Source organism: Heterocephalus glaber, unplaced genomic scaffold, assembly GCF_053883595.1.
Source record: "Heterocephalus glaber isolate CG9 unplaced genomic scaffold, H.glaber_assembly_v1.0 deba00001479, whole genome shotgun sequence".
NCBI lineage: Eukaryota > Metazoa > Chordata > Mammalia > Rodentia > Bathyergidae > Heterocephalus > Heterocephalus glaber.
In genome coordinates, this window is record NW_028258316.1 from 4,044,714 (window position 1) to 4,065,384 (window position 20,671).

The 20,671-nt window shown below is 59.2% G+C and overlaps 1 protein-coding gene across 11 annotated transcripts in view; it reads right to left on the reverse strand.

Annotated features, from left to right (window-relative positions):
• Positions 1-20,671, reverse strand: part of Ntng2 (netrin G2) — a 50,953-nt gene that overhangs the window by 16,415 nt on the left and 13,867 nt on the right. For 9 of the 11 annotated variants that reach the window (XM_021261838.2, XM_021261836.2, XM_087182999.1 and 6 more), the window contains one exon: positions 11,888-12,531. In XM_021261838.2, coding sequence (XP_021117497.2) covers positions 11,888-12,531 — 644 coding nt within the window. Of the gene's footprint in view, positions 1-11,887; positions 12,532-13,655; positions 13,788-20,671 lie in introns of those variants that run through there. The other 2 variants (XM_087182998.1, XM_087182997.1) reach the window with 2 other exon arrangements.

A 20,671-nucleotide genomic window follows, 5' to 3' on the forward strand; every position in this document is an offset into this window, starting at 1 on the left:
GCCAGACTCTGTCTCAAAAAGCAACAAAAAACTTGCAAGTATTGTATCTGATAAAGAATTTATGCCTAGAATATATAATGAATTCTTACAGCTCAATAAGAGAAAGATGAATCACTCAGTTTTAAAAATGATGAAAGGATCTAGCTAGATGTTTCTCCAAAGGAGATACAGAATATCCAAGTACACAAAAAGAGGTGCCACATTACTGGCCACCAGGTAAAGAAGAGTACATCAAGACCATCATGAGATGCTGCTTCACACCCACAGGGATGGCTACAGTCAAAAGACAGGTAACACTAAGTGTTGGCGAGGATGTGGGGAACTGGAGCCTTCCACATTGCTGCTGGGATGCAAAAAACTGCAGCTACTTTGGAAAGAGGTCCGGCAGCTCCACAAAAAGGGAAACTTTGGGGTTCCCCCACAGGTCAGCAATTCTGCCCCAGGATATACCAACAGCAATGAACACATCTGTCCACACAAAAACCTGTACATGATTGTCCATAATAGCATTATTCACAATACCCTAAAGGTAGAAGCAAATCTGGCATCCATCAACAAATAAAGAAAATGTGGTGATACAGATAGTGGAATATTATTCAGCCATAAAAAGGAAAGAAATACTGATTCAGCTACAGCATGGATGAAATCTGAACACATGCTAAGCGAAATAAGCCAGACACAAAAAGACAAATAGCATCTGATTCCATTTATATGAAATGTCCCAGTACAGGGAAATCTTTAGAGGCAGAAAGTAGATTAGTGGTTTCCTGGCTGAGCCGGGGAGGAGGGGGTTAAGGGTGAGGACTAGGGAAGAATGGTTTCCCTGTTACGGGAGGAATATGTTTTAAAATCGATGGAGGTGATGGCTGCACACTGAATAGACATGGGATACTAAAAAATATGGAGTGTTTATATTGTAAAAATTTTATCACAGTAAAAGACACACTGCCATGAATCCCTCTGGAAATCCTCCCCCCCCCCCTTCAAACACACTCATCCCACCTCCTGCCACGTAAGCAGCTCTGGAGTCCTCTTTCACGAGTTTCTTTACAGGATGTGGTGATGCTGCCGCCAAGCACCATGCAGTAGAAAGGCAGGGCCATGAAAACGTGATGCTGTGTCCTCCTCCACTTTATTCGTTGGATTTGGCACTGCGCGAGTCCTGGCTCCTCCCCAAAGTCAAAATGACCACCTGGGGAAAGGTGTCGAGTCAGTTCATAACCCTGAAAGCAGGCACGACAGTGTGACTAAGAGACGCTCAGGCAAGAGGACTCCAGAGCTGCTGCAGGAAGTGGCAAGGACGACAGGATCAGCATTTGAAGCAACGGGAGGACGGGGAGGGATTCATGGTAGTGTGTCTTTTACTGAAATGATTTTTTTAACAATTTAACTGTTCACCATATTTGTTGATTGCATCGAGTACTAAGGCTGTAAACGGCACACTGCTGATGGTGGGCGGCGTGCACGTGACTGTCACCCAGCAGAGCTACGCATGCGTGAACAGGACAGGTGGCAGGGAAGAAAGGGCTCAGCCGAGTGGCAGCAGCTGGGACCCATCCTTCTCTGTCTCTCTCCTGCCGCCCCCAGGGGCCCCCCGCTCCCCATGACTTTTGCACTTCACCGTGAAGGCTGTGGGGCGGACAGCAGACACCGGGGGCCCAGGCCGCACGAATCCGGCCCCAGCTCTGCACAGCGATCCTCTGGATGGCGTGTCTTACTGCCCCATTGTGCAGAAGGGGAAACTGAGGCCTGGGATGGCAAAGTGGGCTTCCCTCAGGTAAGGTCAGTCAGCCTGATGCAAAGCCGCACTGTGGTCAGGTGGCCCTGGTGCAGGAGTCAGGGCCCTGCACACCCGTGGGTGGCTCGTCACATGTGCCAGAGCAGAGGGGAGGGCAGAGGGACCATGCCTGCCGTGTCACCTGCCACACGTCCAGGCCCAGAACGCCCCTTGGACAGACCCGTCAATGCTTCACAAGAGCTCAGGGACGAGTGTGTCAACTTCTGCTGCCATGTGCATGCAGACAAGGAAACAGGCACAGAGAGGCCAAGCAATTCGGGGAGGCCACGCAGCAGGTGACCTCGGCGGCAGGAAGGGCCTCGAGCAGCAGCTGGGACAGGGCCTGCGGTCTCCATGGCTGGGGCTCTGAATCAGGGGCCCCCGGAAGGACAAACACCCCAAAGCCTGGAGCCAGGCTGTCCCCACCCCCTAGGCTGCTGCCCCGGGATTTCTCTTCCCTGTCCTGGCAGACCCTTGGGAGCCGAAGTAAATAAAATAAATAAGCATGCGTGGTAAATAATTTAGCAGGCACTCACATGGACAGGCACTGCAAGCCCTGCGAGGACCCACAAAGCCCCGCTCCTCCCGCTTTACAGGGGAACACAAGATCCCCGCAGGTCCGGGCCAGTGACAGCCGGGTCTAGGGGTGGGGGCTCAAGCTCTGATGCGTTTCCAGGGCCACCTGTGACCAAGCAGACGCGGCACGGCCGGTCGCGCTCCATCCTGACGCCAGCTGCGGCCCTGTCCAGACTGTGTGGCCGGGTCTGGCTGTGCCTCAGCAGGAGCCCTACATTCTCCCAAGGAATCTGGGAATCTGGTCCCCAGGAAGCGCCAGCCTCCCCAGACCCATCGGCCTCACACTGGCCCAGCAGTCTTTAGTCACGAGCTGAGGGACGGGGTGGCCTGGCCAGCGGGACACAGCAGGGACAGGTGTCCCCCTCCCATCCCCATGGCTGCAGAATCCCACGGCTTTACCTCTTGGGGTAGCAGCAGGGACTTACACACGCGCACATGAGCATGCACACCCACACATATGCATGAACAGCGGGGCATGAGTCAGTGGTCGGGCCCTGCTGCTGATTTGCCGGGCGACCTTGAAACAGTGGCTCTCTGGGCCCAGGACCTCTTCGGTTAGAAGGGGAAGGGCTGAATTGGGTCTTAGATTTTCCACTGCGTAATTCAATTTTCCTAAGTGCCCAACACGCTGTTTGGTACACAGAACGTGCTCAGTGTCCGTGGAAGAAGGGAGGGACGGGGGGAGGGAAGGAGGGGTGGGAGCCAGCGCCATAGCTCCTTGCCAGCACCTGGGGTGGAGCAACTGGTCCGTGCCCAGGGGCTGGAACGGTGCTCCGCAGTGACCGCGGCTGGGCTCACACCCTGCCCCTGTACTGTGGAGGTGACCGAGCAGTGCTGTCCCCATGCGACACGTGGCCACCACACACACCGGCGATTCTGTTGCTGCTATTGTCCTCGGCCAGCAAGTGACTCAGGAGGGTGGGGTGGCAGTGTGGGGCTTCCTGGGGAGGCAGAGATTAGCCTTCCCTGGCAGACCCTGGGGACAGCAGCCCTCCTCTGCGTGTCCCATCAGCTGACCCCAAGGAGGGCCAGAGTGGCCTGGCCGCTGGCTCCCTGGAGTGCCCACAGAGGGGATATGTCCACTGGCCTCTGAATCTGCTTTCCCACCAAGCCCACTACCTTTCTGTTTGCCAGATTTAGCAAATAAAAATGCAGGATGGCTGGGAGCGGTGGTGTATACCTCTAATTCCCAGCACTCAGGAGGCTGAGGCAGGAGGATTGCCACAAGTTCAAGGCCAGCCTGGACCACATAGCAAGACTTCATTTCAAAAGCAGAGTGGTGGCCAGGCATGGTGATGTGGGCTTATAGTCACAGCCCCTCAGGAGGCTAAAGCCCTTGATTACCTGAGGATCAATTGAGCCTAGGAGTCAAGGTCAGCTGGGCTCAACATGGTGAGACTCCTCTTAAAAAAAAAAAGAACAGAGGATGTCAGGTTATATCTGAACTCTAGATAAACAGCGAGTACCTTTGTGAGTATAAGTTATCCATGAGGTACTTGGCACATACTTATACTAAAAGTCATTCCCGTTTACCTGAAATTCAAGTTGCACAGGGCATCCTGCCCTTCATCTGCCCCTCCAGCCTGCTCCCCGAGTGGCAGAGAGTGGTCGGTACCCCAGCCCTGCCCCGTCACTGACTGGCATGGCCATCCACTCGCCCGCTGGAAGCTGGCCCTGCCACCTGGCTGCCAATGTAGGGCTGCAGCTGCCCGTTCGGCTGAGCTGCTTCTTTTCTGGAGCAGGCGCTTCCCTAACGAGCCCCAGGAGACGGTGATTGCTCCAGGAAGGGCCAGGCTCTCCTCCAGGCAGGGCGCGTCCCTGCCGGCCGACGGCAGAGTCCTCGGAGCAGAGGCAGGCCGGGCGGGGGTCTGACAGCCACATGGAGGACAGCAGGGACGCCAGCCTGTGCCAGGCCTGAGTGTGCCCTGCCCTGCGGGGAGGGTGGGCAGTGCCCGGGAGCTGCCGGCAGGGGCACCATCTGGGCCCGGGCCTGGCACCAGGGCGCCACTTGAATCGTGAGCTGGGCCCTTCCCTCCTCCCAGCGCCTGCCAGGGGATCGGAGTGTCTGGAGCAGCTCCCAGACTGCAGGGTGGGCAGAATGTGGGTCAGCGCAGGCTCCCAGGGTGATGTCATCCACGCCGGGACAGGAGGGCGTGGCGTGGGGACCAAGTGCCCAGGGCGGGCTCCCCGCAAGGTGACACCTCGCGGGGCTTCGGCACTCACAGCCATCCCTCCAAAGCGGGGTGCCCAGGTCTGGGCTGGGGGCCTTGGGGCTCTGGTAACTGATTTCAGCCATCTCTCTCTCATCCCTTATCCAAAGCCTCGGCCTGCGTCATCACACGGCGGGCAGAGGAGCCTGGACTTGTGTGGTTTTGACACCTTGAAGGAGCAAGTTGGAAGGAAAAGTCCTATTTGGAAGCAACCAGCAGGAAGCAAACTCCAAGCCCACACTGGCTCAGTTAGAGGCCTGTCAGTGTGGAGCTCTGCGGCATGAGGGGAAGGGCAGCCACCCAGGGCCCTTCCTCCCCGAGGGGCTCAGGTGTCTGGAGCCAGGAGGATGGGACCCCAAGGGCTGGGGAGTCACGTGAGAGGTGCCCAGGGCTCCCGTGTCCAGCCAGCAGCTGGCCATCACCACGATGGGCCTCGGGGCTAAGCCCTGCTACGCACCAGGCCAGCGGGGTGGGAGGGCAGGCCCTACAGGACAGAGGACCCTGGAGGTCATCCAGTCACAAGGCCACCCTCAGAGACCTCGCCGCCCGGCCAGCCTCACAGGGTGACTTGGACAAACGCAGGCCGCCGTCCTCCCAGAACACAGCCCTGCCGGCAATTGAGTTCATTGGCTAAATTAAATTTGTGCTCTTGCTCCGGCTGCTCGTATTAAGTGCATTCTCGGACATCGCCTCTCCTGCCTGCTGACAAATCCTATTACCCTCCTCAGAGCCAGACACAGCCTCCCGGAGCAGGGGGAGCGGCCTGGGGAGCGGGGGCCTCAAGTGTGTGGTTAGGGGTGACACTGTGGGGGCAGGGCCTGGCAAGGCCACCAGCCCGGCTGGCGAACGCAAGCTTGCCTCTCTCCCCGTGGGGCGTCCAGCACCCCGAGAGAAGAGCAGGCAAGTCGGGGCCCAGGCGCCAGGCCTCAGCGAATGACGGGAAGGAACCAGGCACAGGGATCCGGTGTGACAGCGGAAGGCAGTGGCACCGAGTGGGTGTTGGTATCCCGCTGGCCTAGGCTCTGTACCTCACGCCAGCCCTGGTTTCCATCCTTTGTGCTGCAGTGTGACAGATAAGACTCACTGGTTCACATGAGTGCGCTGTCCGCTCCTGGCTGGCTGGCTGGCTGGCTGGATGGATTCCACAGACCTGCTGGGTCTGCAGCTGGTGCCACAGTGCGAGCCAGCCAGCCTTCTCAGGGTGCAGCCGTGCACGGTAACTGTGCCCACGTGGCGGGACTGCTGTGACCTCGGAGGCCACGAAGGGACCGAGGACACCATGTGGACACCTGAGTTGGGCTGTGAGCCGAGACCCAGGGCAGAGGGGCCTGAGGAGCTCTGGATGGCCCAGAGGCAGCAGAGGACACAGGTTCAGGGTGGCCAAACCTCAGGACTTAGCCCTGGCTGGAGAGCAGGGAGGACAAGTGTGTGGGCCCTGCAAGTGGGCTCCAGGGCAGGGCCTCGACCCCTAGATCCACGGGAAGCCACGCAGGGAGGGGGCGGGGGCTGCATGGGAAAAGCTGGGTGGGCGGGGCGAGGTGGCAGGGGGCATCGTCTCCCCACAGACGTCCTGAGGCCACAGCCTCTCTTGTGGGGCTGGGGACAGACGGGGCCCATCTCAGGCCCAGTGGAGGGGTGCAGGGTGTGTCCCCCGCAGAGCGAAAAGAGGGCCCAGGAAGCAAGTGCAAGGCGGGCAGCTCACAATGGGGCCCCTGTCCCTGCCCCTCCAGCCGCTCTGCCCAGGCTGCAGCCAACGCCACCTCCGTGCCCCCCGCCTCTGCCACCAGAGCCCTGGGGCTCACAAGGACCTGGGGCTCCAGCTCAGCCTTCAGGAGCTGAGCAGCACCGCCTCCCCGCACACCACCCGGCTCTCACCAAAGCCGGGATAAATCCAGTCCCTCTTCTGCACAGGCCAGCCACAAGCTGGTCCTACAGCACCCTCAGCCACCAAGCTGGATGACACGGATCCTCGGGGCCCTCACAGTGTCCCTCTCAGGCCCCCCGTCCCCGTGGTTGGCCCGTGGTTCTATCCTGGCCATTTGTGGTTATCCGGTTTGTTCATTCCCACTCCCTCCCTGCTAGAGGGTCAGCCCCGAAGGCCTTGGAGTCCAGCACGCCGCGCCCCTGTCAGGATCTGGAAGTTAGGTCTGGATAATGACGTCCTGCGGTGAACGTGACTGCATGGGAGTAGGGCATGGCAGATGTGATGAAGTTACAAGGTCATCCCGGGGTGCAGGGGGCACTGAGTCCCCATGCGTACAGGGTGGAGCCTCGCATCTGAGACAGGGGCCCCAGGGATCGCTCCCCTCGGCGCAGAGCAGGCCTGCGACATGGCGATTCTACACTCGCTTCTCACACTTCCCAGGCCGTGGACAAATCCCAGTACTGTTCCTGTCCACTTCCGCCTCTAGCTCTCTCAGCAGATGGACCAAAGTCAGGCTCCGCTCTTCGCTTTTCTTTTGGAGACAGAGTCTCACTATGTAGCCCAGGCAGGCCTCAAGCAGCGATCCTCCTGCCTCAGCCTCCTGCACGCTGGGTCAAAGGTGTGCACCACCACGCCTGGCTCACACATGGCTCTTTGATGGAAGCAGTAGTTCAGGAGGCTTGAAGCTGCCTTGCTAGGACTTTCCACATGTTTGGGGACCACAGGACCCTTTGAGAACAAAACAGAGTTTCGCACTCTTCCCCTTGGACCACACACAAATGCCTGGCACCACTTCCGGGAGCCTGCAGACCACTGCTCCTGAGAGCCATGGGCCAGGCCTCCTTCGGCACAGCAAGGACAGCACTGCTGACCGAAGGCCAGGGCTCCAAAGGTCTGGGCCCTGCAGGGAGGGGCCCGCAAAGCCTCTTGGGCCCAGGCTCCCTTTAGGGAGGTGGGAAGGAACTTGGACAGGCTAGGAAACGTGTCCAGGGTCACGCTGGGCCACGATTTCCACCTGACAGTCCCCTCGGAGCCCATCCATCCACCGCCCACTTTAAAAATGGAAAAATCTACAAAACATAAAATTTGCCATCCCACCATGGTGAAGTAGAGTTGGTACCATTGGGTATTCCACAGCACTGCACAAACACCACTATTATCCATTTCCAAATCCCTCCCTCATACCACACAGAAACTGTCCTCAGTAGACACTAACCCTGTTGTCCCCATCCCCAGGCCCTGCTTTCTGTTTGCATGAATGTGACAACCCTAAGGACCTCATATAAATGGAACTGTGTGGTTGTCTTTTTGCACATCGACTTCTTTCACTGCCTATGATGCCTTCAGGGTTTCTGCACGTCAAAGCATGTGGCAGAGTCTCTCCTTTTTAGGAGTGAGTAATATTCCATGGTGTGTACACACCACATTTGATTTGTCCATTTATCAGTGGATATCTGGGTAGTTCCCACCTCCTGGCTCTTCTGAATAATGCTGCCAGAAACATGGGATGCGCCTCAAGTCCCTGCCTTCAATTATTTTGGGTATAGCTACAGAAGAAGGGGGCTGAGGATTTAGCTCAATGGTTTCGTCGCCTGCTGCGCAAGCACAAGGACCCGAGTTTGCTCCCCGGTACCAAAAAAAAAAAAAAAAAGAAGAAGAAGAAGGAGAATTGATGGATTAGTCCTACGGTAATCTCGACTTCCCCGGGAAGCCCCGTGCTGTTCACCAAAGTGGCCGCCCCATTTTACATTCCCACCAGCAATGCACACCCACATTTCTCCAAGTCCTCACCAACACTTTTTCTGTCTTTCTGATGCCAAGCACCCATCTATTTCTTCTCCTCCCGGCCTCAGTTTCCCCATCTGTGCAGTGGGGACAAGGATCCTCACTGGGTAGGACTCAGTGCTCAGAAAGGACTCTCACGGAGCCCTGGCCGCTTCTGCAGCAGGAGCCCCGCCCTCCAGAGTCACACAGCCCCCACTGCGGGGGACCACTCCACAAAGCTGTGGACAGGGACACGGACAGGCACCTCATGCTCCACCCACCCTCTGCCAAGCTTCTCTGGCCTCTGGTTCTGTTTCTGTTCTCGGCCGGCTCAGCCTATCCTCAGCTACCAGCAATCACTATGAACCGGACGATTACGAGAAGGACGCCAGGGCCTGGGGAGCCGGAAGTCCGGCCAGCAGATCTCTTCCCTCTCTGCTGAGGGAGAGGGCAGGCTGGGATGCCCGGCCCAGGACACACGAGGCTCAGCACCTGGGGTTCCTTCTGCTCACCCAATTCACCACCGCTACCTTCATCTGGTGCACAGGGCTACTCCGCATCAGCTCCCACAAGTGCCACCCTGCCCGGCTTGAATGCTTCCAGCAACAGGGAGCTCACTTCCTGTTTCCTACCCCCGGCTGGGCCCATCGGACTGGTTCCTGGGAGCCTCCCCAAGTTTTCTCAGGCAGAGGGAAGCGCCTTCAGGGCAGGGGCTGGGATGAGGGAGGCGATCCCCGCCTGCCCTCCTTCTTCTAGCTCCCAGGCCTGGAGCGGGTGGGTCCCGGCGGTCAGCCCTGCGGGCCTGCTGAACGTGTGATATCGAAGCCGCAGGACGGCCCTGAAACATTCGGAGCTGGTGAGCAGCTCTGGGCAGCCATCTAAGCCGGGGAAGGGGCCCCGGGATTAGCCCTACAGATCCACCACTTCACTGACCCCTCACAGGAAGCTGGTGAGGTTGGTGCTGCTTCTCTGTTTTGCAGATGAGCAAACCGAGGCTGGCCAGATGGCAATCACCCAGCTCCGCCCCCTGGGAGCTCCACCCCCTGGGAGCTCCACCCCAGCTCCATGGAGGCATTCTGCAGGTGCTGCCCGACCCCAGCCTTCAGTGATGAGTGGGGAGTCCTGTCTTAAAAGCTCTCCCACGAGTTGCCTGCCAGCTGGGGCCTGGCTGCTCTGCACCCTGTGCCGGGTGAGGGCTCCGTCTCCTCCCTCCTCAAGTCCTGACTTCGCCCTAGATTCTCTGAGGTCGGTTGAAAGCCAGCTCTGCACCTGAGCACCCCAGTGCAGAGGGAGAAAACAGCCCTGCACCCTCCCTGACTTCCGGGAATGGGCTGGGCGGGGGGGAGGCGGCCGGAAGTCCTGCAGTTGGGTTCCCTCCGGCCGGCCACCAGCGCTGACCTCCTTCTCCTGCAGCACTGTCCCCCCACCTGTCCCCTGATTTGTACAAGTCGCTGACCCCTTCTGGCCTCCCCCTGCCAGCTGGGTTCCCCTTTGAACTGAATAGCTGCTACCTGTGGCAGAGCAGGCAGCTGCCACTGAATCAAAGACTCAGGGTTTCCGGGAGGAGGCCGGGAGATCGCCCAGCCTAGAAACTGCTCTGCAGGTGAGGGCAGTCGGAGCTGAACACGCGTGGCTTTGGATCTCGGCTGTCATTTCGTTCAGCCGTGAGCTTTCCCATTGGACAACACCCTGTGAAGGGCACCATCCGTCCGTCCCCACACCCCCTTGCCATTGGGTGCTGCCTCTTGAGGCGCCTCTGGCTCCGGTCACAGCTGAACTCCTAAGGAACTGAGGAAGGGCAAGCGGAGGCAGTGACAGCCCTTTGCAGAACCACCTAACCAGGCCCAATTAATCCACAACCAAGCTGCTGCTTCCCTGCCAACCAGCTGCCTAAGGAGCCCTTATTCTCTGACCAGATTCCCCCCACAGCTAATCCCCTCTGCCATGGAACCAGGGTGTCCAGCCGTGCGGGCTGCCTGGCAGGGAGCATGCCGACAAAGTGCAGGGAGATGTGGGCTCTGGGTAGCCCAGTCCTGTTGTCACAGACAGAAAACCAAGGCCTGGAGAGGGGCACAGAGGGAGGGGCCCTGAACCCCAGTGACCAGAGAGACGACTGTCGTCCTACTGGGCCTTAAACTGTCACCATCCCAGCCTGAACCCCGAACCCCGCCCAGACATCAGAACCCCTCAGGAGCTGCTGCTGAAGTGTAGGATGAAGATGAAGTCCCCTGTGGCAGCCTCAGGAGTCAGAACACAGCCCTCGACCCTGGGGAGACCTGGGGCCCCCTCAGCCCCTGGCTTCCACGGCAGTGCTCAGATAGCAGGTGACCCAGAGCACCCCTGACTTCCGGATGCTGTCCCCGTGGGAGGAGGATTAGAGATCACAGGCGCCCAAACCTGGCCGGCGTGCACCTGCTCTTCTGCAGCTGCCAGCCTGGAACCTGACACCCCTTCCTGATGACTCGCCGGCCTCTGTCCACCAGAATCCACACCCGCTCGCTGTCAGAGTGGAAGGAGATGCAAGCACACCGGAAAGCCACAGCGCCCTCCTGGCCTGCCCACCCCCCGGGGCCGCCAGCTGCCAGCCAACTGCGAGTGAATGGGCTCCTAGTGTCCCCCACCTGGCCCGGTGCTTCTCCTGAGCTTGCACCTTTCTTTCCAGTCTGTACACGATGTCAGAATGAAGGGATACACACAGGCATGTCGTACAGTTTACAAAACAGGATTGTGCCACACACATCATGCTGCAAGCTGCTCTTTCCACTTGTCAGGAATCGCACACTTGGGCAGAACTCGAGCCCACTGAGGAGACATGCGCAGGCCCAGGCTCCTGCTAAAGCCACATTCCTGGCCCCAATTAAGCAGTGACACCCAGCACTGTGCCCCCTCAGCCTGTGCCTGCCCTCTCATGCCATGATTTTGCCCAGTAAGGATTTTATTCATCACTTTTCACGCCTGACACCATTCTGAGCACCTTGACAGCCAGCTCCTCAGAGCCCAGCTGCAAATCAGACCCTGGCCAGAAGTCAGCACCCTCACTGGACGGACGGCCCAGGGACGCGGCCCCTGCCCTGGACATCAATGTGGCACCTGCCAAGTGGACACACAATCCTGGACAGTGCAGGACCAGGGAGTCACCCATAGGAGAAGGCAGTGCCTCCCTGGGAGATGGCAGCTGAGAGCTCGCTTCCAGCGGCTTCCGGTCCTGCCCTGGGCACAGTTCTGTTTCTGTCTTAGGCTGCAGCCTTTCGCTGTCCTAAGGCAGCACTGTGAGCACACAGCTTGGCCAGCTCTGTCCTTCTGGTGAATCGTGAGCCCGAGGTGGTCTTCAGGACCCCTGGACACAAAGCTCCCGGTCAGTGGGAACCTGCCCTGGCCCTGGGCCCTGTGAGGACGTTCACCATCCACACAAGCACCATCCCCGAGAAACAGCCCGGGCAGCTGTCTGCACAGCCCCCCTTGACACAGGGGTCGCTCTGATGTCACCCAGGGCGACAGCCTCGGAACCAGGCAACACCAGGAGCAAGGTGACGCTCCAGAGCCTGAGTGACACCCGGGACTGGGCGACCTCCTGGCGTCAGACAGCGTCCTGGGCAGCCAGTGACAGCCCCGCCCGGCCCCGCCCCGCGACCTTACCTGCCGATGACCTCGATGTTGGAGATGGCGTAGAAGTACTTGTACAGGTTCTCGCGCTGCACGTAGGTGCCGCCCAGCGCGGGCCGCAGCAGGCGCAGGCGCAGGTCGGTGAGCGTGAAGAAGTCCTTGAGGCCCTTGGCGCTCTCCAGCCGCGTGTACAGATTGTCCATGTTGCGCAGGTCAGGGCCCGCGAAGATGGCGAAGCGGTCCCGCACCTCGAAGCGCACGTGCTTCTCCTTCTTGGAGCCGGCCCAGCGCGAGTACTCCTCGGTGCACAGCACGCGGTGGGCGCTGGACGAGGACATGTCGCGGGCGCGGCGCGCGGCCATGCGGAAGGCCTCCATGCAGTCCTCGGCGTAGAACTGGTAGGGCTGCCACGTGCGCCCATTGTCCAGCGACTTCTCCAGGACCATAGCCGTGGGCCGGCCATACTCGAAGGTCATCACCACGTCGTCGGTCAGCTCCACGCTCTTGTTCCACGACAGCGTGATGTTGGCCTCCAGCGGGCTGGGGTAGCGGCTCCAGGTCACGCTCTGCCAGTAGGTGGCCAGGCCCTCGCCCTCCCGGTCGAACATGAGCCGCGGCGGGTGCGCCAGGTCGGGGTTGGAGGCATCACACTCGTTGCTGCACAGGTAGGGGTTCTCCTGCAGGGGAGGGAGGGAAGGATGGGCCCCGGTGCGCACTGAGGCCCGGTGTCCGGCTGTCCCAGCAGGGAGGCCGAGGGACGGGCGCTGTCTGCACCACCGACTCAATTATCTGCAGAGCTAAGACTTCTGTAGGTAATAAACTCTATTAATTAAAAATAAAAATCACAACCAAACAGCGGTAGTAACCACCGGGCCCCAGACGGTTCCCAGCCCTTTGATGAATATTTCAGGTGTCTGGCTTGTTCAGAGACAAAAAGGCTTAGGTCTGAGTTAAAAACCTTTTACTCTCCAATGAGCCCCGCGCCCCCTCGGGGAGTGGATGCAGGGCCCAGCCACCACCCTGCGGGCCCCGCAGGCCATACTGCGGTCCGCCTCAGGCCGTAGCTTTGATCCTCTGGGGAGCAGGACAGGCCCCCACACAGCCCAGGCCCCTCGGAGGGCAGGGCCAGCCCGGGGTTCGCAGAGGCCGGAAACACAAAGTCCTCCTCGACCGAAATAGCTCTGTCCTCCCTGGCCTGCGGTGCCCTCGGCCCCCCCCCCCCCCAGCCAGCGCGTTGGTCACGGGGCTGGCAGACCTTGGGGTGCAATGAACACAGGCTCTCATCCCGGCCCTCCATGAGCAGATGGGGAAAATGAGGCCCACGATGGCAGGACTGACCCAGCCCCTCTGGAGAGTGGGCAATGCTTCTGAGAACGAATCTGCTCTTCCTCCTCCTCCTATGTTTCCACCTCTGTCTCCTCAGCCTTCTCTCCTCAGTAATCCCACTGGATTATAGTTATTATTATCATCATATTGATGGCCTGTTCGTAATGTGTTATTTATGCACTACGGAGTACTACTCTGCTACCAAGGAGGATAAACGAGTCATCTGTAGGAAAATGGACACACCTTGAGACCGTCATGTCCAGTGAAATACATCAGACACACAAGCTTAAATATCGAGCAGTTTCTCGTACAAGAGAAACCCAGAGTATAAATAAATTAAAGAGCAAAATAAAAAATAGATACTAGGAAACAGTGAGATTGATCTTTTGCAAATGGGAAAGGGGGCGAGATGGAAGGAGGGGAGGCGGGCGGGGCAGGGGTGTAGGAGGGGTGAAGACGTGTCCTGTACACGCACCAGCTCCCACGACGAGTGTGGTCACCGTGTCCTGCAAATATAGACTAATGAAAGTAAAAATTAAGATACCCATGAATCGCTTGCGGGGGATGGGATAAAATAAAATTTACTTTTAAAAGAGATACGCATGACTACGACGGCGGTTACGCGGGTATCCCACTGAGCGCCGATATCCCATCAGCCCCACTGCCGGGACCCACCCAGACCTCGGCCCCTCCCGGTCCCTCCTCTTCCGGCCCCTGCCTTCCCGCCCCGCCCACCCAGCCTCCTGGTGGTCCCCGGGCTGCGGGGACGCAGGGCCCCTCCCAGCCTGTCTGTCTCAGGGACAGGGCTCCGCCCTGACCTGCAGGGCCGGCCACCCGCCCAGCCCCCGGGAAGCAGGTGGTCAGAGACTAAAGAATCGGCCTGAGCACTCACCGCCGCGCCCGTTCCTCCATTCCTTCCCCACGACCCCGGGCCCACCGCGGTCCCAGGGTGCCATGAGCCATTCTGGAGCACCTGTGTCCACCCTGAGCGGCGACCCCGCACCAGCCCAGCATCTGCTCTCCCTCTGCTGTCCTCCGGCCTTCGCTGGGGACGAAGCCCAGTTCGCCCCAACCCCGCCGCCAGCGCCAACAGCAGGGGACAATGTGTGAGGGGTGGCTCTCCACCTCCTGGGTCTGCGCCTTCCCACCCAGCTCCAGGTCAGTGACCGCACCGCAGGCGCAAACGACGGCAAAATCGAGCCCGGACGCAGGTGTGAGTCACGGGTGTGTAGGCCACACACTGGCACGTTCCGGACGGTGCCAGAGCCCACCCGTGACAGCAATCCCTTCGTCAGCCGTTGCATGAGAAATACGAAAATGCCGATTAAAAGTCTTAGAATTTTCTGCAGAAAAATGCAGAAACCCACTTCCCGTATAACTGGTCCCATGTCCCTGGTCTGGACCCCTGTCTGAGTCCAGCTCTGAGCACCCTGAGTTCCATCTCAGCTCGACCCTGGGAGGGGAGGCTTTTCTGAGCCTGTTTCCTCACCCAATGTCATGTGAGTTGAAAGGAATGGAATACCCAGAAATGTCCCCAGTGGTAGCAACTCTGTGTGCGCGCGCATGTGTGTGTCACTAGGGCTTGAACCCAGGCCCTTTACATCTGGCTACATCCTTAGCCCTTTTTAATTCTGTATTTTGAGGTAGGGTCTGCAGGTCCTTAAATTGCCAAGGCTGGATCTGAACTTGCAGTCCTCCTGCCTCAGCCTCCCAGAGTGCTGGGATTACAGGCGTGTACCAGCTTGTAGCAATTTTTGTAAACAGCAGCTTCACACCTTTGAGCTTAGGAGGGAGGGTGACGAAGGTGTGACGTAGGTTCACTGAGTGCCATCCATGTGCCAGGGCTGGGCTGGGCGCCTGTATCCAATCCTGGCCACCTCCGGGCGGGAGGCGTCTGTTTCCTCCCCGTGCAGATGGGGAGCTGGGTATGCAATATCCCTTGTCACTACCCCTGGATGCCATGGGACTCAGCCTAGGGGTCTCAGAACTGAGCCCATCTGGCTCTGGGGACACTCAGAGGCAAGACCCCTGCAAGGTGTCTGGACCACCTGGACCAGGGAACGGGGCGGGGACAGAGTCCTTCGGGACACAGGCAGTTGACGCCCTAGCGGAGAGACTGTATGCAGCACCTTGGCGGCTTTACCACTCTCCTCTCTGGCTACCTTCCGAGCTGAGGGAGCCAGAGGCCCAGCCAGCTGTGGGGACCGCTGCTCCCTGACCATCGGAGCTGCAGTGGAGGCTCGGGAAAGGCAGGCGACCTGAGTGGCCCTGGGCCTCGGGACCGTGCTCAGCAGCTCCCCCGTGTGGGCGAGTCCTTCAAGCTCTTCTAGCCAGGTGGGGTTCAGGTCATGCTGCCCCAAATATTTCAAGCTGAAGGAATTTGAGAGCCCACAGAAGCAGGAAGGCTGCTCTCTGACCTTCCCTGCCTGTCTCCCCAGGGCAGGTCGTAGACCCTCACTCCACAAGGGCCTTGCTTGGCTGGAGGAAAAAAACTTGTTCATCTCCGAGCTGCGGGCCAGGAGTCTGGACACCAGGCCTTGCCGAGTGACCGCTGCCTGACCATTTGCTTGCTCAGCCTTCCCTGCCTCCCTCCCTCCCTCCCTCCCTCCCTCCCTCCTTTCTGGTACTGGGGATTGAACCCAAGGCCTTCACACTGAGCTCCATGCCTGTCCTGCCCCCCAACATTGTTTTTTTGGTACTGGGGATCCAACTCAAGAACTTTCGCTTGTAAGGCAGGCACAGCACCACTGAGCTAAATCCCTGCCTCCCCCCACCATTTTTTTGAGGCAGAATCTCACTAACGCACGGAGTTGCCCAGGCTGGACTTAAACTTGCAATCCTCTGCCTCAGCCTCCCGGAGTGCTGGGGTTACAGGTGTGCACCACCATGCCCTGGTTCAGACTTATTTAATCCAATCGGACATCTGCAGGACGACACGTGTGTCCACCAAACCTAGCAGAAACACACAGACGAACCACTGTCTTTGGGTCCGAATTCTCTACAAAGGCTCTCAAGTCGGCAAAGCTGCTGCTAAAGTCATCTGTGTGCTTTTGTCTTGCTAATCTCTCTTTTGTCTGGCCTCAGTCATGAACAAGGGACAGCTAAGGAAAAGATATTTGGTCTTGGCTTCTCAATCGGAGGGTACACTCCCCACAATAGCACCTCTGCCCACCTCCAGCTCAGCCCCTGCACCCTGCAGGGACGCGGGATATTTTTGTGGGACGAACAAGGGTCCCAGGAGCCCAGTAACCCTGGCCCTGGGTCCTATGTGGCCAGCACCTGCATACAGACTGCTCAGGGTGCCGGCTACCACCCGGCCCTGTGGCTTCAGCAGTCAGAGCCGGATACTCATAGCATCTTGGGGTTTGGAATCGAGGTGCACGCCTGTCATTTCAGCACTCTGGGAGGCTGAGGCAGGAAGGTTGCCAAGTTTGAATCTGGTCTGGACAACTTAGTGGCTGAGTGAGACCCTGTCTCAAAATAAAAAACAAAAAAAGAGCCAGGGATATAGCTCAGTGCAAAGGCCTTGGGTTCAGTCCCCAGTCCTGGAAACAAAAGGAAGCTTCCAGGACAGCATGGAAATCAATAATGAGCACCCAACCCACAAAGCCATGGATTAGAACCCAGCAACGTCTCAGGTGACTCTGGCCGGGCCTTGAGCTGTCTGTGCCTCAGTTTCCCTCTTCTTGAAATGGCCAAGCAGGAGTGGGCCGAGCAGCTCTGACCCAACATCCTAAGGTCTTCAGCTTTGATGTAACTCCGCACCTTCCAGGCTGTTGGGAGAAAGGATGATACACACCTTCCTCCGCCTCAAGGGAGGGAGCCTTGGGGCCGGGGGAATTCTCCCTAACAAGTTATTTCCTATTTATTGGTAAGAAAAGTTGCAGCGGGGATAAATTATTAACACAGCGGAAACGGAGCTTCTGTTCCGTGCGGATTCTAATTCCAGTGGCCCCACCTCTCTCTCCCTCTCTCTGCTTCTGTGGTTTCATTGATCCCGGTCCCTCTTGCTCTTTCTCCTCTAACTTCTTCCTCTTCCCCTCGGCCTCCCCTGGAGTAGAAGCCTCGGGTCCGAAAGGTAACCTCCCTGGGCTGTGACCCGCACTGCGTTGCCTGGGAGCTGTCTGGCTCCCTGGAAACAGTTTCCCTCCCAGACCCGGTCAATTCTGGAGGACAGCAGTCTCCATTTTGCTCCAGGGCTCCAAAGGACAGAAGGGGTCACTGAGGCCGTTCATCTCAGACCTGCCCCTTATCCCCCTCTTTCCAGAACTGCCCACCTTGGGGCCACAGTCCCCAGGGCCGTGGCCTCACAGTGGCATTTAAGGGACATTTCCAAACTGAGAGAGGACCCGGCCAGGGCAGTGAGAAGACAGGACACCCCATGGCCAGGGGCGAGCAGCTTTGAAGTCTAGGTTCTCCCGACAGGCCCCGCCCCCAGCCTCCCAGGGGGTGGGGCGGGTACAGGGCTGTCCCTGCGGGCAAGATGCCCAGGATGGCTCTGCCAGGAGTGGTCAGAGGGCGCGGACACGCTGCAGGCCCTGCGTGGGTGCCGCTGCTTGCCAGGATGCAAACCCTCGGAGCAGCCAGAGTGGGCGGGGTCCTGCTGGGGCCCTGGGGATAGGAGGGTTAATCTCTCCAGGAACTTGAATTTGTGTTCTTAAAGAAAAAAAATCTGCTCTGCCCTGGGCATATGCGGCTTCTTCCCACAGCCAGATTTCCAGGAATGCTTGGGATGGGAAACTCCCAGCTGAAGCGTGCCTGGCAGCAATCCCTTGTGGCCCCCATGGGCAGTGGATGCCTCCAGTCCCTCATTGGTGTCACACCACCAACCAGACACGCGTGGGCATCGATCTCAGAAGGGGGTGACTCCCCTTCGTTTGCCTTCCTCCAGCGACGGGGAGCTCATTACCACAAAGGGCAGCGAGCCCAAAATGCTCCATTCTTAGAGTTTGGTGATCTTTTCTGGCACATGCTCAGCATTATTTGTTCCAGGTCCCCTTTCCTTTCTGTTTTGGTCTTGTTTTCTCTGGTTATGTGGTAAATGTTTTCTGATTCTCTAGAGAGGGAGGCAGGGTGACCCTGAGCCCTCCCCTTCCTCCGCCAGCTCAGGATCCTCCCCACCTCCTCCCTGCACAACCTGCTCCCTGGGCCGGGCCAGGGTCTGGGTACCTTGGGTGGCTCATCCTCTTCCTGCCCACCCAGACTCCTGTTGGTTGGAGGCTGTGCTCAGCCACCCAAACAGTTCAACACTTTTATTTACTACTTTTCTAAAAAGTAAATAAGAGGGACGGAAGGCGGAAAGAAAGAAGGAAAGGGAGAAAAGGAGGGAGGCAGAGGAGGCGGCAGGACTGGGGGAAGGCGGGCAGCCAGCTGCGGAGTCCATTATCGATTCGGGAGGCAGAAAATGCTTAGAGGGTAAGAAGAGCGGCGTGCTCTCTAAAAGCCTGAGCAGTGCGTAAGCTTGAGCCCGACACAGGCAGGCAGCCTTCCCAAAGAGGCCACTCTGCTGACATGAATATTTCAGCAGCAGGAAAAGCGCCTGCAAGGCCTTGCTGGGGCGGGACGCGGGGCAGGCAGCAGAGGGGTTCCTCCCCAGCTCCCCAGCTCCCCAGCTCCCCCAGCCCCAGGTCCCAGAGGCTTCTGGGCCAAGAGCAGAACACAGAGCTGCGGCCCAGTCTCGGCAGAGGCTGTGCACGACAAGGGGGCACACAGGCCAAGGAGGGGCCCAGAGGCACGATGCTGAAGCTGCATCCTTGGCAGCACCCCACCGACTGTCACTGTGCCCTGGCCCCCGCCGGGCCTCCATCAGCCTGCTAGCCCCGCCCCAAGTGTCCTGGGCTCCTCCAGGAGCCTCAGACCCTTTCCCCTGGCCCTCTCCAGCTGCCCCGCCTCTGCAGGCTGCTCCTTCTGGGCTCTTCTCCCTTTCTTGACAGCCCCACACCTCCCCGAGCTCTTGGGATGAGCCCCTCTCTCGGAGGACCTTCCTCCCAAAGCAGCCCGTTCTCAGGGAGGACATCCAGGCCACTGTCCCCACCGCCCAGCCGAGCCCTGGACCCATGTGGCCGAGGGACGGCGTCAGGTGCCACGGTGTCTCTGTACCTGGGAAGGGTTTGCAGTGACTGCTCAGCAGGGCCCCGCCCAGGTCCTCAGCAGTGGAAACAGCACCAGAGGCTCAGGGACAGCTTGTGGGGATGGCCGCAAGCCCAGACCCTGAGGGCTTCTTGCTGCACCTGAGGAGTTAGGAGGTGGCAGTGCAGAGGAAAGAGGATGAGGTTGTGGGATTGCCCCACACCTGGGCGAGGGTGGGAGTCACCCAGAGGAGCGGCCAGCAGCAGGGTCACGGGGAAGGAGCAGGGCAGGCCTGCCAGGGTGCAACTCCAGAGGGAAAGCAAACCGACCAGCTAACCAGTTAACTGGCCAACCAGGTCACCCGCTGACCAGCTAAGCAGCCCAGCCTTGCGGTGACTCACATGTGCTTTGGAGTTCAGGGGGCCGGCACGGCTGGCTCCAAGGAAGTCCCCCGGGCCGCAGCCTCGGTCCTGCGGGACCCCCATCCTCCAGGAGACAGAACAGAGGCCCCCAGAGGGCCACGCACTTGCTTGGCAGCACACTCCTGGGCACTCGGAGCCCATACGGGAGCACAGATCTCACCGTGGCATGGTCCCCACGAATGGCACTGATGACAGCCCCGGGGGCGGGTCTCAGGGCGTCTTGGGGGGTAGGGCTCGCTAGGCTCAGCAGGACAGGCAGATGGGCATGGAGGGCGCCCGAGGTGGTGGACAGCAGATGGCAGGCCGAGGTGACAAGGCTACAGGCTACGAAGAGTGCAAAGCGTGAGCTGCCCCAGTGCCTCTGTGGCCCACAGTGGGGAGCTGGATGGGCAGGGATCCTGCAGCTCAGGGGGCTGGGCGGGCCAGGCTGTGGAATCCTCTCCCTGTGTCCAAATTACAAAACCCGACAAGATGCCCAAGGCTGGTCAGGGTCCAAGGCTGGTCAGGCTCCAAGGCTGCCTGCGGGAGACTTCAACGAGCATTCTGAGACTTCTGAGACCACCCAGGAGTCTGAGGCACCTGCTGCCGGCTCCCACAATGTCCAGCTGCTGGCCGTGGGGACGCAGGGATGGGGTGACAGGTTCCCAGGGGAATCCACACTGAGCACCATCCTGGCAGGCAGTGGCGGGGAGGCAGCCAGTGGGCCCTGCAGAACGCCCCCCACAAGGGTTAGGAAGTTTGAGGGGGTGAGGGGTGGAACCACAGAACTGGAGCCCTGCCCGCCTGCTGCAGAGGTACCCACGACAGCCGTCCTCATGGAGCCCCTGGGGTGGGCCTGGGGCACAGGGCTGGTCAGGAGGCTCGCGTGTGCAGCCCAGGGCCAGGCCACCACCATGGGGAACTGAGACGGGACAGTCTTCCATCTGGGGTGGCCAGGTCTGGAGCCTCACAGAGGACACCTGCCGCTCACTCTGCCCTCTATTTTTAGGCCCATTACTGT